Consider the following 17346-nt stretch of genomic DNA (forward strand, 5'->3'; position numbering starts at 1 on the left):
GTGCCGGGCATGAGCAGCAGGGCCGCTGCCCAGGAAGGGACACCCTCCGTCCGCGAAGGGGGACCTTCTGGTCAGAGGCTGGAAGGCAGCCCCCCGCTCTCGCAGATGCACGGCCCTGCGGCTTCAGCCTTCGCAGGACGACAGCCTTCCCGGGCACTTCATGCCCGCGTGCACCCACGACTCCGTGGGGCGTGTCCAGCGAGCCCCGCACAGCGCCCACCGGCGCTTCGGGGTCTGTGGGCGCGGGCCAGCGCTCCGGCCTCTCCTTCCTCAGCGGCTCCGTCACACGGCACGGCAACCCCTCAGCCCCGGGGGCGGGTCCGCGGCGGGTGACGGGCGTGCCCACGTCTCGGGCGCCTCAGCCGCACCTGTCCGGCCGTGGGGCGCCGGCGGCGCGGCGTGAGGGTCGGGCTCCGCGCCGCAGCACGTGCCCGGTGCGCCTGCCGAAGGTGCGGGGTGCTCCCGTGCGGCCGGCGCCGGCGGGGAAAGGGCGCCCTCCGCGGCGGGACCTGCTCAGAGCGCGGGCAGCTTCGGGAACCGGACGTCTCCGCCGTGCTCAGAGGGCGTCGGGGGGCTCGGGGGGCGCCGCCTCTACGTCTGGGAGCGGGAGGGCCCCGGGCGCCTGGCACCCGCACGAGCGCGGCCTGGCCGTAGGCGGGACGCCGTGGGGGGCTCGCGGGCCCGGCGGCCGGTGGGCGCCCCCGCCGGTGGTCACGCCCTCGCGCGTGTTTTCGGCGCCGTCCTCGCGCGGCCAGCGGCGTCCCGTCTGCAGCCCGGCGCGTGGGGCGGGGCGGGGCGGGGCGGGGCCTGCAGCCCCCGGGGGTTCTGGGGCTGCTGTGGAGACCCCGAGGCCCGGAGAGCGCCCTGACCTGCAGCCGGAGGAGGCCCGGCCCCGGAGCCCCGCTCGCAGGGGGGTGGCCTGCGGGCTCCACACACGGCCGCTGCCTCTGCGCGTACAGGGGCGCCTGCGTGGCCTGCGTGCCCCTGCGTGTGCCTACGAGGACCTGCGTGCCCCTGCGTGCGCCTGCGTGCGCCTGCGTGCACCTGCGCGGCCTGCGTGCACCTGCGCGGCCTGCGTGCTGACGCGGAGCTGCCCTTTCAGGCCCACCGACGACAGCAACCAGCCCCCGGGCCGCGGCGTCCTGTCCATGCACGGGCTGACCTACGGCGTCATCCGGGTGGACTCGGAGGAGAAGCTGTCCGTCCTCACGGTGCAGGACGTCGGCCTCGTGATGCCTGGCGGTGAGTGCGGGCGCCGCGGGGCCGGGGGGCGTTGGGAGGGGCGCTGCCGCAGCTGGCGCGCCTTGCGGAAGCCTCAGGGGGTCCCTGCCGCCCGGGGCCTCCCGGTGGGGCCTCCCCGTCAGGGTCGGGCCGCCCCCCCCGCCCCCCAGCAGCCCCAGGCCTCGGCGGGAGAGAGCGGCGCGGCGCGCTCGTGTGCGCATGCCCGGCCCAGGTGCAGGCGGCTCGGTGCTCTGGTGCTCTCCGCCGGGCTCCGCCGCCCTCCCCCGTGACCCGCCCGTGCTTCGTGCCTGCAGCCATCATGTGTTCGGTGAAGCCGGACGGCATCCCTCAGCTCTGCAGAACCGACGAAATCGGGGAGCTGTGTGTGTGCGCCATCGCGACGGGCACGTCCTATTACGGGCTGTCGGGCATGACCAAGAACACGTTCGAGGTAGGTCCGCGGGCTGAGCCCGGAGCGCAGCGCGGGGTCGCGGAACACGGAGCTCCCGCTCCGCGCAGCACGTTCACCAGCGGAAGCGCCTGAGCTCTGTGCTGCTGTCCGTAATCGTCAGCACGTTGGGCTTCTCAGAGTTTCTTTCCTCGTAGCCAGTGTTGAAAAGTGCGGGAATAGTTTTTTTATGAACAGTCTAAATCCTGCCCTTGTCACTTTGGCGCGTTTACCAAGAGCTGCTGCCGGGGGCGGGGGGAGGGGGAGGCGGGGGGGGGCACCCTGTCCCACGTGGCCGAGGCCCTGCTTGGGCCTGCCGAGGCCCAGCGTGACGCCAAGTGAGGCGAGCATTTCTGCAGCACGAGCTTGCGTGCACATGTGTGGTACGTGTTCATCCTCAGCGTCCCCACACCCGTCCTGGGCCTGCGCACGTGTGGCAGGTGCTCCATGCACAGCGTGTGCACATGCACTTCCGGCCTCATGAGCCAGCACGTCAGCGGCACACTGCAGGCTGCACACTGTGCTCCCAGCTGTGACAGCTCCTGACCACGAGGTATCTAACTTGGGGAAGAGCGCAGTCTGATGACAGCGAGCACGAGAAACGTGGGTCATGAGGGATTCGTCTCCTGCAGTTGAGAACGTGTCGGGATGAGGTGCCTCATGCAGGTGCCTTTGTTGAATGTGGATCGAGTTTGCAGCCCAGCCGGACAGAGTCTGTGCAAGCCTACCTCCTCTCCGTGTGCTCACCTGCAGGGTCTCGGGGCGCCAGGACTTGCTCCCTTTGTTCCTCTGGTGCCGTCCGGATGAGGAAACAGTGACGAACAGATCATTTTACAGCTAACTCATGTTTTTGGTTTATCACTTTCATGCCGTGGATTCAGCACGGAAGGACGGATTAGCATTCGTTACCTCTTCATAATGCTCTCTGACGTCACTTAGGTTCAGAGCCAGGGGAGGAAGCCTGTGGGCAGCCCGCATGTGGACGGCAGAGGCGGGGGGCAGCGGCCGTGCCGCGGACGTGGGCCCGGTGAGCCCCAGGGGCCCGGCACTCACAGCGCATGTGTCCATAGGTGTTTCCCGTGACCAGCTCAGGCGCCCCCGTCAGCGAGTACCCCTTCGTGAGGACAGGCCTGCTGGGCTTCATCGGCCCCGGGGGGCTCGTCTTTGTGGTGGGGAAGATGGACGGGCTCATGGTGGTCAGCGGGCGCAGACACAACGCTGATGACATCGTCGCCACAGCACTGGCCGTGGAGCCCATGAAATTCGTCTACAGGGGCAGGTGGGTGAGCGCTCTGTGAATCCAGTGCCTGATTGTCTACTTGTGGTGGTTTTTATAGGAAATTGCAGATTCCTTCAGCGGATGGGACCCCCTGACTAGGTATTCCGTTTGTTCTGAATGTGTAGTTTTATAGAAACGTCATGGGCAGCCCGGGTGACTCAGAGGTTTAGCGCCACCTTCAGCCCAGGCTGTGACCCCGGGGTCCCGGGATTGAGTCCCGCATTGTGCTCCCTGCATGTAGCCTGCTTTTTCAGCCTGTGTCTCTGCCCCTCTCTCTCTCTCTCTCTCCCCCTCCCCCTTCCTCTCCCTCTTCCTTTCCCTCTCTCCGTGTCTCGTGAATAAATAAAATCTTAAAAAAAGAACATCCTGAGCTGCACACAATCTTTTTAATCAACTTTTTTTTTAGTTAAATAAAAATGTTTATTTGAAGAACTTACCTGTAAGAACATTTGGGTGGCTCAGTGGTTGAGTGCGTCCGGCTCAGGGCGTGACCACGGGGTCCTGGGATCGAGTCCCACATCGGGATCCCTGCAGGGAGCCTGCTGCTTCCTCCCCGTGTCTCTGCCTCTCTCTGTGTGTGTCTTTTATGAATAAATAAAGTCTTTTTTAAGAACTTACTTTTAAAGTAAATATATAAAAGACCTAAACACTCATTTTGGCGTAGATCGTTTCAAAAGACCAAAAGGTAACAGCAGAGTGAGAAGCAGGTGGGAAGACAGAGCCCTGGGTTTTGCCCCCACGTAAACACCTGGCCGCGGGGCTGCACGGTGGATGCCAGTGATGCCGCTCCTGGGTTTTCTGACCTGAAGGAAGTCTCAGATTGCTCTAGAGCCTCTACTTGTCAGGCCATCGGGCACAGAAGCCATAGGCACTTGCAAGTCACTGGGAAGGTGCTGCCTCTGCACGAGGAGGGCACCCTGGGGTCCTGTCCCACGATGCCGCCCGCGCTGGCCGAGAGAACGGTCACGGTGCAGCTGCCCCTCCTGCCCCGAGAGCTGTGGCCCTGCCGGGCGGAGCAGCAGGCAGCCTCAGCGGGAAAGGCTGGCTTCTCCTCGCGGCGGTCCCGGCTCCTCACTGCCAAGCATCTCCCGCTTGTGCTCACCGTGTGCATTCCCTCCTGTCCCCACAGGATAGCCGTGTTCTCGGTGACCGTCCTGCACGACGAGAGGATAGTGATCGTGGCCGAGCAGCGGCCGGACTCCACGGAGGAGGACAGCTTCCAGTGGATGAGCAGGGTGCTTCAGGTAGCTCTTCCCAGGCCAGGGCCCCTCTCTGCCTTGGTGCCCGCTGCCCTCGCCACCTGGGCTCCTGGACCAGAAGTAGCATTGCCTCGGAAGCTTCTGTGTGTGTTTCTGGGAAATAACTAAGCAGACTGCGGTTTGGGATCAGAGGTTGGTGGCTGCCACCATTCACTTGAGGATGAGACAAGTGATGGGCACTCTTTCTGACCTCTGAGTCTTTCCTTTCTCGGTGTGCACAGAAGTCCACAAATGCCACATGGGATTAGTCAGTTTGCTGGGTTTGAGGGGATGTCCGTTGTCTTGTGTCTTCACCCCGCTCCTGCAGCTCGTGCTCCTATAATGTGCTCCTGCGTGTGACGGGCAGTGCCTGGCACAGTCTGTGTGTTTGCCTGACGCTGGTGGGCAACACCTGCCCTAACGTGGTTCCCTCCCCCCTGACCTTGCAGGCGATTGACAGCATACATCAAGTCGGGGTTTACTGCCTGGCTTTGGTCCCGGCGAACACCCTCCCCAAAACTCCACTCGGTGGGATCCACTTGTCGGAAACAAAGCAGCTCTTCCTGGAGGGCTCCTTGCACCCCTGCAACGTCCTAATGTGTCCCCATACCTGTGTCACAAACCTGCCTAAACCTCGACAGAAGCAACCAGGTACATGTCACGGGCAGGCAGGGGGTGCGGGGTCTGAGGGGCCTCGGGAACCCGGTGCTGACCAGGTGCTGTGCTGTCGGCGGTGCTCAGCCCTCCTTCCCTGGTGTGCACATTCCCGGGCCACGCACTGCCCACCTGAGTGTGTGATGCGAGGGCTGCTGCCCCAGCACAGTGTGCAGGGGGCCTGGCCGGTGGGGAACGTAGGGAAGGAGCCCCCAGCTCCCGGGTGGGAGAGCTGAGGCCTGCCCTGGCCAGGTGGCCTCTTACCAGGCACAGAACTTGGCTTCAGTTTACTTGAGCACAAATTAGAGTGACAGCTGTTCCTTGTGACTCATTGAGGTGTGGAAGTGGCCAGTGTACAGGAAGGCCACTCAGAACGTGTGAGGAACCCCCTGAATTTATCCGTGACGCTGGTGCAAGGGTGAATGCGTGCCCCACGCCTTGTGGTTGGGGATGTGTCGTTACCACGGCTGTGCCCTCCTGCCAGCCGACAGACCATGCTCCCTGGGGCTGCGCGCCGTTAGCACAAAAGGGATTTATCAGGAGACTGGACGGTGAGGATGCAGTAGTCCTGCCCACACTGGCCAGAGGTCACAGGGCCCGGGACGCAGGGGACCCAGTGACAGTGGGGGTGGCAGGGGGTGGGCTCCCAGCCATGCAGCCAGCTTCTGCGTGTTGTACATGGACTCGTCTCATCAGCCCTGGGGACAGAGCAGTGGCTCACACGTGTGCCCATCTTCCCTGGGCATGCTGTGGCCACGGTGCCTGGGGGCCTGCACCCCTTCGCCCAGTCTAGGACTTTGTGAGCGGCTGATAACTCTTTGTGCACGACGACAGTGCGACAGTCGCCCCGACTCTGGATCCTGTAGGTTCGCCTTTGGCGAAGGTTTAACAAAAATCTTACTGGGCAGCGACATCACGCGTGTGTTTCACAATCCAAGGCCTAAGCACACGCGGCTGGCGTGCTGGCTCGTCCTGCTGCCCCTGTGAGCGGCCTCCCCGCCTCAGTCTCCGTCTCCCACCCACGCTCAGGCTATGGCACAGTCTCCCGGGACGACTAGTCCTGCCCTGGGAACACGTGTACGCGTGTGATGAAAACAGTGCATCGTGGTGTCCTGAGAAACCTGGGGGGTGCCTGGGGTTTCTCGTAGTTGGGGATGTTGAAAGTTCTTATGGAAAGTCGCGTCTGGCATTGGAAGAGGGGAGAGCTGAGAGAGCAGGTCGTACGTGCCTTTGTCCCGTGAGGAGAGCACTGATCGTTGAGTCCATGATGCTGGGGCCAGAGCAGCTGTGACGGGATGGGTGCCTCCTGGCCTCGTGCTCTGCCGCATGGGCCTAGCGGGGAGCCCAGAGCGCTGGGTCCGTGTCTGTGCCGGCCACACGCTCCCCTGTCACCACCTTGTGTCCGTGGTCACGCGCTGAAGAGCAGTCGCTGTGGACGGCGCCGCCCACGTGACCTGGGAGCCTGGGCAGCAAGGCGCGTCTGTGTCCTGCATGGTTTCTCCCGGCCGCTGGGGTGATGGGCCTCCGCGTCCCACCCACCGCAGAGTCACGGACACGGGCTCGGGGCCCCAGGTGCACTTGGCAGGAGCGCTGTTCCCAATCTGTGACCCAGACCTCGAGTCACCGTCGTTCTCTGTCCTGCGAGGGTTTTCTCAGCGCCTGGCCCGTCCCAGGGAGCCCCCACTAGCGCACCGGGTGGGGTCCTGCCTAACTTCACCGTTTGCTTACGTTCCTTCCAGAGATCGGCCCTGCCTCCGTGATGGTGGGGAACCTGGTGTCCGGGAAGAGGATCGCGCAGGCGAGCGGCCGAGACCTGGGCCAGATAGAAGACAACGACCAGGCCCGCAAGGTGAGCGCCAGGCCAGGCGCCTCCCCGAGGCCCATGCCCACAGGCTGCGACCTCACCCACGGCCCGCCCCAAGGGGACCACTGCCCTGCATCCTGCCCTCCCGGTCCAGCGGCCGCAGCCCTGTGACATCACAGGGACCCCGTGTCTGTCGGGGCACCGTGTGGTGGAACGCTGCCCAGGGGCCTGGCAGAGGCAGCAGGCACGGCCGCACGGTTGGGGCTGGGTCTGGGGGTGCCCGTCCTGTCCTGGCGTCCCGGCACCTGTTTCTCTTTATCTGCCACCCTGATGTAATTCGCAGGCGGCCTCACCGCCACCTGATTGCAAGGCCTCCGTCTTGTAATTGTCAGAACACAGAAAACACAAAGTCACAGCCCTGGTTGGGGACCAGGCGTCCCTGGTGTGCATCCTCAGGGGGGGAGCCCGGGGCTGCACCCCCACGCCCATCACTCGCTCTGTGTCGTGCGAGCCCCTGTCCCGGGCACTCGGGCTGTGTGAGCTGCTGGGAACGGTGATGAGGCCGGCCACAGGGCATGGTCGTGGAGACCAGAGGGGCGTACGTTGAGAGCACTGGTCCCCGCGTTCCCACCACAGAGCAGGTTTCTGTTAGTGAAGTAGGTTAGGGGCGTTCCCGGGTGTTCCCCGTGAGCAGACCCCACAGGGGGGCATTCACCCAGACCAAGTGCGTGGGACGCGTGTCATCCGTGTGGTCGGCAGGGCCGTTGGGTGACCGCAGGGAACGACCGTGCTGCACACGGCCAGCGGGAGAGGGCCCATCGAACAGCAGGCCAGACGTGCCCGCGGTGCCCGCGCATAGACCTCAGCATCTGCTGCGAGCCCGTCGGGGACGCGGGGGGTGGGACCCTCCCTGAGCCGGCGCAGCCCCCTCCCTGACGGGCGCGTCCAAGTCCCCCAGGGCGCACCTCCCAGCTGGCTTCCCCTTCCATCTGCCCACCGGGATGTCCCCGTCCTCCGCGAGGGGGCGCCCTGTCCTGGCCCGCCAGCAGCACGGAGGCGCCGCGGCTCCAGCATGGGGCGCGTGGGGGCTTGAACCTAACGGCTGTGCTTTCTTGCAGTTCCTGTTCCTGTCGGAGGTCCTGCAGTGGAGGGCGCAGACCACCCCCGACCACGTCCTCTACACGCTGCTCAACTGCCGGGTGAGGCTGAGCGCGCGTCCCGGCCGCTTGCGGGCAGCTCCCCCTCCCCCTCCGTCTTACTAGACATCCTCTTTGTTGTCTGTGGCTGTTTCACATAATTTTAGTTGTTTGGTACTATTTTCTCTAAAAAAGGGAACAGACGAGGTTTATGAGGTATTTTTGTCTCTTACTAGTTTTTTGTGAGAGGTCAGGCGTTCGTTAGACGTTCACCCGTTAGAATGAAAATCGTTTTCCACGTGTCACAAAGGTTCGTGTTGACACTTGGGTTGAAGAAGCGAGCTCACTGGTGGCATCCGCGTGGGCTTGAGGACAAGACCTCAGACGGGCTGGTGCGGACTAGCAAACACCAACGTTTCCATACACTGGGCTTTCCTGTTGCTGTGGAAGTAAAGCCAAGGCACGGAGCGCAGACGCAGGTCTCCTCCGTAGGTTCCAGAGCGTCCGAGGCCCTGCTGCCATTCCGAGCAGGGACCAGGGCCGCGCCAGCCACTTTGAGTCTCCCCTGGTCGTCACACCAGTTCCCAGGTGACACGGCTCCTGGAAACCACACCTGGTCCTTCCCACAGGTGCCGTCATGGCCTCGGGCTGCCGTGGGTGCTCTGTGCCCCCCATGGGTCGCCTGTGCCCAGTTGCTGTTCCAGGCATCCCCTGGAAGAGTCTTGGGACGTGGTCCTGAGCCCGGGCCGTGACTTGCCTGTGCTCCCGGCTGCATGGCGCTCACAGGCATTGCATCCTGGCCCCTCAAACATGCCGCCCTGCTCTTCCCCTGCATCCTCCCTGAGCTCCCTCGGCGTTCCTCGCTTCCCTAACCCGCTGCCCGGCCAGCGGTCGTCAGCTGTGTCCCGCTGACTGCCTGGCCCCCTGGTGCCTCAGCGGCCCTCCAGAGTGATGAGCCGGGCATGGGTGTCCTTGCCCTCTGGAGGGATGTCTCAGACCCCGTTAGCTGCCGTCCTGGCCCTTGGTGTCGCTGCGCAGGTGCTGCAGTGGTGTCGTGTGGAAATTTAAGCCTAGAGAGAGCCAGAGGCGGGTGCCCAAGGCCTCCTCCACCCTGCCCAGCGTGGCCCCTCATCCGCTCGCCCTGCAGCCCCTGCAGTTGGAGACCACCCTGGCCACCCACACGCACCCCCAGACACTGCGGGCGTGTTCATGGGGGACCCGTCCCCACAGGGGGCAAAGCCCGAGCCGCTGTAACCACGCCCGGCCTGGGCAGTGCCCACGGGAGACCACAGCCCTCAGGTGGTCACCCAGGGTCCTCGGGAGCCAGCCTGGGCCGTGTGCACTCCCACCCCGGATCCCGCGGCCATGGTCGCCTGCCGCAGTGACGTACTGGATCGCTGGGGAAAGCAAGTCCCCAGGAACGACCTTGTTAGAAACAGTAGAAGGTCGGATGGGGCGAGGCAGAGGTCAGAGCCCTGACGGGTGCACCCGGGGCAGCGGGGAGGAGGTGCGGGTCGTGGGGGCCGGCGAGCAGCCAGTGCTCAGCCGGGCTGCAGGTCAGGGTCCCCGTGTGTGGGTCCCGCTTCCTGTGCCCTCGAGCTCAGCACCGAGCCACATGCATGTGGACAGAAGCCGGCGGAGCTCACGCTGAAAAGTCTCACCTGTGTCCAACGTGGAGTCCCTGCCGCGAGGGGCCAGCGCATGTCCCTGCGTCCCCGTCCTGCATGGCGCCTTCTGTGGCTTGTGTGTTGGGGACGTGACAAGGTTCCTGCGAGAGCAGCTTCCCGTCTGTGCCAGCAGGCCGCGTGCGTGTGCGCTCTCCGCGGTAGCGCCGTCGTGCCGAGAGAGTTGGCTTTACAGGGGCTGCGGGCTGCGGGGGCTGCTGTGCATACGGGAGACTGTTCCTTATTTTTAACGGGAAGACGAGCCAAGTGTTATCAAAACTTTTCTTTTTTTTCTTTTAAGTTCCAGCAACTTCCTTAGAATTTTAAACTCTAAATTCAACTTGTTTTTTTCTTAATTTCTCGTATTTTTTCACTCACTGCTTAGTTCAATATAAAACTTCAAAGTGATGCACAGTTCACAGCCTTGTTGACGTGGGCCAGGGGTTGGGTGGCAGCCACCCCGCACTCCCTTCCATCGTGATTCCCCCCAAAACGTCCGTGAGGGGAGGTCAGCCCTGATTTCTGCGGTGAGGCAGTTTTTCCCAGGCTCTTCCTGTGCAGAAACCTCGCGCTCCCCTGCGGGTATGGACAGGGCTGCCGCCAGGTGGACCGTGCACCTGTGGCCGTCGTCGCCAGTGTCTCTGGAGGCGGAGGCTACGTGGGAGCCCCCCAGGGGCCTGGGGCCGGGCGTGGACTGTGCCCGGAGGGCTCCCTGGAGTCCGGGCGGTGAGGGGCGGAGGTGGCTCCCCATGCACCACGGGGCCGGGGGCAGCTTCAATCCCCGGGCGCTGCTGCTGACTCCGGAGCAGAGCCGCTGCTGGGGCTTCTCTGCTCACGTCGCAGCTGCTACGAGGGCAAGCGCCGTCCTGACACTTCCAGAGGCACCAGGGATAGAGGCACGCCCCGTCCTGTGTCCCCATACCCTGCCTCAGTGGGTCTTCGGCCACCGGGCGGTGCGGCTTCTCAGGCACACCGTCCACGGCCCTCCCATGCTGTCCCGTGATGCAGAGGCTGCGTGTCCAGAGGCCTGGCGTCAGATCTCCCGGAACCAGGGAGCCCAGCTCCCGGGGAGGGGGGGTGTGGGGACAGCCCGGGGCGGTCTAGCCCAGCACAGGGAGACAGGGGACCGGCCATGACCCACGGCAGCGCGGCCTCCCCTGGCTGACGCTCACGGTACTGGCTGCACCCAGACAGCACGGCCCCACACCGCCGCCTTGGCTCGGACGTGCCCGAGGACGCCAGGGGCCCCGGCGCTGGTTGGGGCTGGGGCGCAGGGGTCGTCTCGGGACGCCGGTGTGTCCAGTGTTGGCGGCTCCACTTCAGCCTCCCCGGCCTGCGCTTGCCCAGTTGACGTGTGTTGCCATCGCCTCATGCCTTAGCTTCCCTCGGGGGAAAGACCGTGAAGGGAAACGTGTGACAGGAAGGTTCCCCCCGGGGCCGGGCCAGTCGGGCCTCCCCCCGCCCAAGCTCGGCGGCCCCGGGGCCCCACCAGTCCAGGGGCCCGCACTGCGGCCTGGAGCTCGATGCGGTGGCGGTTTGGGAACAACTGTGGCCGCCGTGGAGGCCGGTGGTTGTGTCCTGGGGAGGGAAGCCGCACGGCCCTCCCCGAGCAGATGCCTCACAGACGGGCTGCGTACACGGGGATTCTGCGTGTGTCTCCAGCCCACCACAGCCTGCGTCCGGGGGTCCCGGGGTCCAGTCACGTCTGCCTGCACGGCATTGCCTCCCTGCCCAGAGCACCGCTCCCTGCTCTCCCTCTGGACTCTGCCCTCACGCGTGACATGTGCGTCCCGGGCCTGAGATCCTTCCTGCCGCTCGCTCTGCGGGTCGGCACGGTGCTGCCCATTGCCTTGGGCCTTTCCGTGGTGGACCCTCCCAGGGCACAGACCGCTGCCCAGGTCCAGGAAGCCCACAGCCTGGCGCTGTGGACCCTTCACGGCCCGGCTTCACTTTGTTCGGCGCTTGATGTTGACTGGAGCTCCTCGGGAGGTTGCTGTGGTGCTTTTAAGATAATTTCTGGTCCAAACATAGTTTCCTTTCATTTCTTTGTGTTGACCCCACAGAAATGAATTGGACGGTTCATTTTTCCCTGTACTGGTTTGTTGTTTGGGGTTCTTTTTTCTGTTTTTAGACTTTCTCGACTTTTAATGTGGTGTTTGTTAAAAATATTTTCAATTTGTCTTATATTTCCTGACTTTCCCCATCCTTGGCGATTAGCCTGAAGTCCCAGAATTACCAGGTTAACTTGTTTTTGTAAGTTTAGCTATTTTTTTAGGTTAAGTAATTATTTTTTTAAAAGAATTCATTTATTTGAGAGACAGCGTGAGTTGGGGGGACGGGCAGGGGAGAAAGAATCTCAAGCAGACGCTACACTGAGCATGGAGCCTGACCTGGGGCTCGATCCCAGGACCCCGAGGTCATGCCCTGAGAAGTCGAGACCCACATGCTTCACTGACTGAGCCAGCCAGGCGCCCCAAGTAATTTTTTTTTAATATTTCTGGTTGGGGCTCCTGGGTGGCTCAGTGGGTGAAGCACCTGCCTCGGGTTCAGGTCATGGTCCCGGAGTCCTCAAATCAAACCGCGCGCTAGGGGCTCTGCGCAGCAGGGGTCTGCTTCTCCCTCTGCCGCTCCCCCCACTCGTGCACTCGCTCACTTGCTGTATCTTAAGTAAGTAAAACCTTTTTAAAAATGAAATACTTTCTGTTCACATGAGTATATCTAGATGGCTCTTTGGTGCTGCCCTTAGCCTGTGGGAAGGAGAGGGCAGTGACCACCAGGGGCACAGGGTCCTGGGGAAGTGACCAAAATGTGCTAACAGTGCCCACAGGTGTGCAGACTCACTACCATCCACGTAGGTGTGTGTCTGGAATCGGGATTGGCTGGTTCCTGCAGGACACCTCATTAAGCTGTTAGGTCGAAAAACCACTCCCCCGTTGTGCTTGCGATCCTCAGGGAACCATAGCAAGCTCGCTGACGTGCGTGCAGCTGCATAAACGTGCGGAAAAGATCGCCGTGATGCTCATGGAGAGAGGACACCTGCAAGACGGGGACCACGTGGCTCTCGTCTACCCGCCAGGTGAGGAGGCGGCCGCGCTGGCTGGCTCACCTCACCGCCTGCGCTCTGGCCCGGCAGCCACTGGCACTGTGTTCCGCGGGGCTCGCGGCGCCTGGTCACCCCCCTCTGGTGTGTGGGGACAGTGGCGTGTGCAGTGAGACTTGGGGGCGTCACTAGGATGAAATCCTGCACACGTTTGTATCCGTTTGTTTTAAAATGTATCTGAAGTAGTTCACTTAATCGATGATTAAATCCTTGGCTACGCTGAGAACCGTGGTGTCGAGCAATCCCTTAGCGAAACGAGAGAAAGGAAGCTTGGGCTCCTCGAGGAATAGGCCGCCAGGCAGTTGGAGCTGAAGCCTGGGTGCCGCAGCAGAGGGCGGGCGGCGGTCCGGGGCCCCAGGCTGGCACCTCGCCTGACGGGGACGGGTCGAGTGGCGTGAGAACCCTGCTGCTTCCTCCCCACATAGGAATAGACCTCATCGCGGCGTTCTACGGCTGCCTGTACGCCGGCTGTGTGCCCATAACCGTCCGCCCCCCGCACCCGCAGAACATCGCGACCACGCTGCCCACCGTGAAGATGATCGTGGAGGTAACCCTGCCTGCGGGGGCCGGGCCTTCCTCTTCCTGGGGCAGGGGGCGGGGGGCGGCCTCCTCCGGTCGTTCTGGAAGCAGGATTTCAGCCCGTGTATGAACCTGCACTGGGAACGGAGAGCAGGAGCTTTGCTTCAAATTGATGGAAATGTCCTGTGTTTTTTTAATAGTTACTTATTTAAGTCATCCCTACACCCACGTGGGGCTCAAACTCACGACCCCAAGATCGAGTCACACGCCTCTGCCTGAGCCGGCCAGGCGCCCCGAGGGTCATTGTGTTCCTTGCTCGAGATTTAGAAACTCCCTGTTCCTTCTTGAATCATAGATGTAATTTCTCTTACACTTGGGGAAATTGAAAAGGACCAGGAGGAGCTTTTCCCCCTGGAGGAGGAGGCAGGAGGACAGCCCAGCCTGGGCCTGGCCCAGGAGTCGGGCCGTGTTGGAGCACCGACCGTGGTCGTGTCCGTGGGTGTAGGCGGCAGCTCTCGAGGCACTCGGGTGGGCTGCTCCCCTGTGAGCACGTTCATAAGCACGGTGTCCCTCGGCTCCAGAAACCCCCAGGGCCTCGGCGGCGCTGACGAGCTCTTGGCGGGGCTCCTGGCTCTCGGGCCTCTCTGGCGGCACCGGCGGCCTCACAGCGCATCTCCGCAGGGGCACCATATGGCGGCTCGCCACTTCCTGAACCACACGTTGTCTGCCCCCCAGGTGAGTCGCTCTGCCTGCTTGATGACAACGCAGCTGATCTGCAAGTTGTTACGGTCCAGGGAGGCAGCCGCGGCGGTAGACGTCAGGGCCTGGCCCCCCATACTGGACACAGGTCAGTCCTCGAGCCCGCCACGTACCTTCCTCTGCTCGTCCGCGTTCCCACTGGGTCTGCCGTGCTAATACCTTCGTTTTGCTCCAGATGATTTGCCAAAGAAGCGGCCTGCCCAGATCTACAAACCTTCCAACCCAGACACTCTAGCTTATCTTGACTTCAGCGTGTCCACAACCGGGATGCTCGCTGGAGTGAAGGTGAGAAGCACGCTCTGCGGGGCACGGTTACAGGCCGCCCGGGGCTGTCCCCCAACCTGCTTCTGTAAGACTCAACAGGGCGTGTGATAGGGCGCGTACCTGCCCTTCACGGAGGCTGTGCAGTGCGTTGCCGTGTCCGTGGTTACCTAGGCTGGCCGCTTGGTTCCAAATGTTCCAACTATGTTTTCGTGTGTAAATACAGCCTCGTTAGCCCCTAATAAACAACTGCATGTTTCTCTTCTTGCCAGTTCTCAAACCCCAGTGTTGTGTCCTAAAACTCTGTGCCTGGGGTTCCTTGCTGTTTGAGCCTGGGTTCTGTCCTGGCTGGCTGCGTCGCCCACTGCCCACAGCAGTGACCCTCAATCCCACCAACGAATGGAACTGCCGTGGACCCGTGAATGACTTGGGTTTACGAGCGCCAACCCCCACGTGCAGTCGAAAATCCATGTATGACTTTGACTCCCCCAAAACTTAGCTGCTAACAGCCTGCCGCGGACTGGGAATGTTGCCAGTGACAGAAACAGGCCGGTTTTGTGTGTTTTGAGTATTATATGCTGTGTTCTCGCAGTAAAGTGATCCAGAGAAAAGGAAATGCTGTTAAAAACTAACGAGGGAGAGGATGCGTTCACAGTCCAGCTCTGAATACCTGTGTGTAGGTGGGCCGGACTCACACCTGTCCCCTCGTGAGGACCCTCAGGGCCCGGGCGGTGTCCCTGTCAGGGTACTGATACGTCCTCTGTAGCCTCGGGAAGCCCTCGGGGGTCTGACCCTCCCTTTGGGCCATTTACCTCAGTCCTCTTTCTTTACTCTTATTTATCAATTTTTTTTTTTTTTTACTGTGGTTAAATACACGTAACAAATACACCCTGATAACCGATTTAAGGGTACGTGTTTGGCGGCATTAAAACACTGTCATGGAGCCGTCCCCTCCCCGCACCCACCACCTCCTTTCTGTTGCTGGGATTTTGACAACCCTGGGGACCCCATAGAAGTGTGGAGCCCTATAGCACTGCCCTTTTGTGACTGGCTCGTTTCAGGTACTGCCAGGTCCCGGGGGTTTCTCTGTTGTCACGGGTGTCAGAATTCCTTTTTGAGGCAGAGTTAACGTTTCATTGAAGGAATTCACATTTGGACTATGTGTTCATCTTCAGTTAACAGTGGGGTTGCTTCCAGCTTTCGGGTCCCGTAAGGAATGCTGCTGTGAGCATACAAGTACAAGCACCTCTTTGGGGTATATGCCAAGGGGTGGAACTATGGGTCATATGAGGATTCCATTTCTAATCTGGGAGCGAACTATCATATTGTCCATTGTGGCCACACTGTTTCACCTTCTTCTCATCCTCACCAACTCTTAAGAGCTTTCTGGTGTTTTGTTTTTTTCAGTAGTAGACATCCTAATGGGTGTGCAGTGGTATCTCGTGGTGGTTTTGATTTGCATTTTCCTAATGATTAGTAATGGTAAGCATCTTCTCATGTAGTGATTGGTCTTTTGCATGTCTTCTTTGGAGAAATGTCCATTCAAGTTCTTTGAATCAAGTTGCTTATTTTGTTGTTGAATGTAACAAATTTTCTGTATATTCTGGTTATTAATCCCTGAATTTTCTCCTGTTCTGTAGATTGCCTTCTTACTCTGGATAGTGTCTTTTGATGCACAAAATTTTTAAATTTTCATAAAGTCCAATTTTGTGGGGTTTTTTTTTGGGGGGGCGGGGCTCATGCTTTTGGTGACATCTAAGAAATCATTGCCAAATCCAGCGTTATAGAGCTTTCATCCTCTTTTTTCCAAGAGTTTCATTGTGTTGGGTCTTATATTTCTAATTTTCCTATGTGGTGGTAAGTAAAAGTCCAGCCTCATTCTTCTGCATGTGGAGATCCAATTTTCTCTGCACCATTTCTTGAGAAGACTCTCTTTTCCCACATTGAATGGTCTCAGCACCCTTGTCAAAAATCAGTTGGCCATATATGCAAGGGTTTATTTCTGGGCTCTGTATTATTTTCTGTTGATCTGTGCAGCAGTTTTTATACCAGTACTGCACTGTTTTGATGACTGTATATTTGTAGTAAGTTTTTAAATCAGGAAGTATGAGTCCACTGTTTATTTTCAAGATTGGCTATTCAAATTTCCTTGAGATTCTGTATGAATTCTATGATGTATTTCCTACTTCTACAAAAGACACCATTGATATCTTGATGGAGATTGTTTTGAGTCTGTGTTGTTTAGGGTAGTGTTGATGTCTATGAATATGTTATGTGTTTCCATTTATTTATGTCTTTAATTTGTTTGGTAATATTTTATAGTTTTCATTGTCAAGTCTTTCACTTCTTTGATTAATTAATTCCTAAGCATTTTATTCTTTGATGCTATTGTAAATGGACTTGTTTTAATTTTCTCTTCAGATTTTCATTTAATGTATAGAAATGCAAGTGATCTTTATATGCTGACTTCTTATCCTGCTACTTTACTGAATTTATGATTTTTAACAAATTTTTTGTATGAAGTATTTAAGAGTTTTCTACATTTAAGTTCATTTTACCTGTGAACAGAGATACTTCTACTTTTCCAATATGAGTGCCTTATATTTGTTTATCTTACCTTGTTGCTTGGGCTGGAACTTTGAACACTATTCTGAATAGAAAAGCAGGCAAATTGTAGAAGTAAAGCTTTGAGTTTTTCACGGCTAAGTATGATGTTCTCTGTGTTTTTCATATATGGCTATTATTGTGTTGAGGCCCTTTTTTCTGTTCCTAGTCTGTTGAGTGTTTTTATTATAAAAGGATGCTGGGGATCTCTGGGTGGCGCAGCGGTTTGGCGCCTGCCTTTGGCCCACGGCGCGATCCTGGAGACCCGGGATCGAATCCCACGTCGGGCTCCCAGTGCATGGAGCCTGCTTCTCCCTCTGCCTATGTCTCTACCTCTCTCTCTCTCTCTCACTGTGTGCCTATCATGAATAAATAAAATAAAATAAAATATCTCCCTCTTTAAAAAAAAAAAAAAAGGATGTTGAATTTTGTCAGATCCTTTTTTTTTGCATTAATTGAGATGATCATATGGGGGTTTTCCCCCTCATTCTTTTAATGTCATATATGATTGATTTTTTAAAATATTTGTTTTTAAGTAATATTTACGCCCAATATGGGGCTCAAACTTCTAACCTCGATATGAAGAGTCACGTGCTCCTCCAACTGAGCCAGCCAGGTGCCCCCTCCGTTGATTCTTTTTTTTATACGTAGAGCCGATA

General features: G+C 59.2%; 1 protein-coding gene across 5 annotated transcripts in view; it reads left to right on the forward strand.

Annotated features, from left to right (window-relative positions):
• The window catches only part of DIP2C (disco interacting protein 2 homolog C), a 251485-nt gene that overhangs the window by 178356 nt on the left and 55783 nt on the right, over window positions 1-17346 (forward strand). For all 5 annotated transcript variants that reach the window (XR_012031074.1, XM_072825987.1, XM_072825983.1 and 2 more), the window contains 11 exons: window positions 1103-1242; window positions 1536-1672; window positions 2740-2948; window positions 4078-4192; window positions 4636-4837; window positions 6580-6689; window positions 7763-7843; window positions 12397-12520; window positions 12970-13091; window positions 13799-13910; window positions 13998-14107. Coding sequence is in view for 4 of the 5 variants with exons in the window: in XM_072825987.1 (XP_072682088.1) it covers window positions 1103-1242; window positions 1536-1672; window positions 2740-2948; window positions 4078-4192; window positions 4636-4837; window positions 6580-6689; window positions 7763-7843; window positions 12397-12520; window positions 12970-13091; window positions 13799-13910; window positions 13998-14107 (1462 nt within the window). In the remaining variant the exon portion in view is untranslated. The remainder of the gene's footprint in view (window positions 1-1102; window positions 1243-1535; window positions 1673-2739; window positions 2949-4077; window positions 4193-4635; window positions 4838-6579; window positions 6690-7762; window positions 7844-12396; window positions 12521-12969; window positions 13092-13798; window positions 13911-13997; window positions 14108-17346) is intronic.

The sequence above is a fragment of the Canis lupus genome, chromosome 5 (genome assembly GCF_048164855.1).
Source record: "Canis lupus baileyi chromosome 5, mCanLup2.hap1, whole genome shotgun sequence".
NCBI lineage: Eukaryota > Metazoa > Chordata > Mammalia > Carnivora > Canidae > Canis > Canis lupus.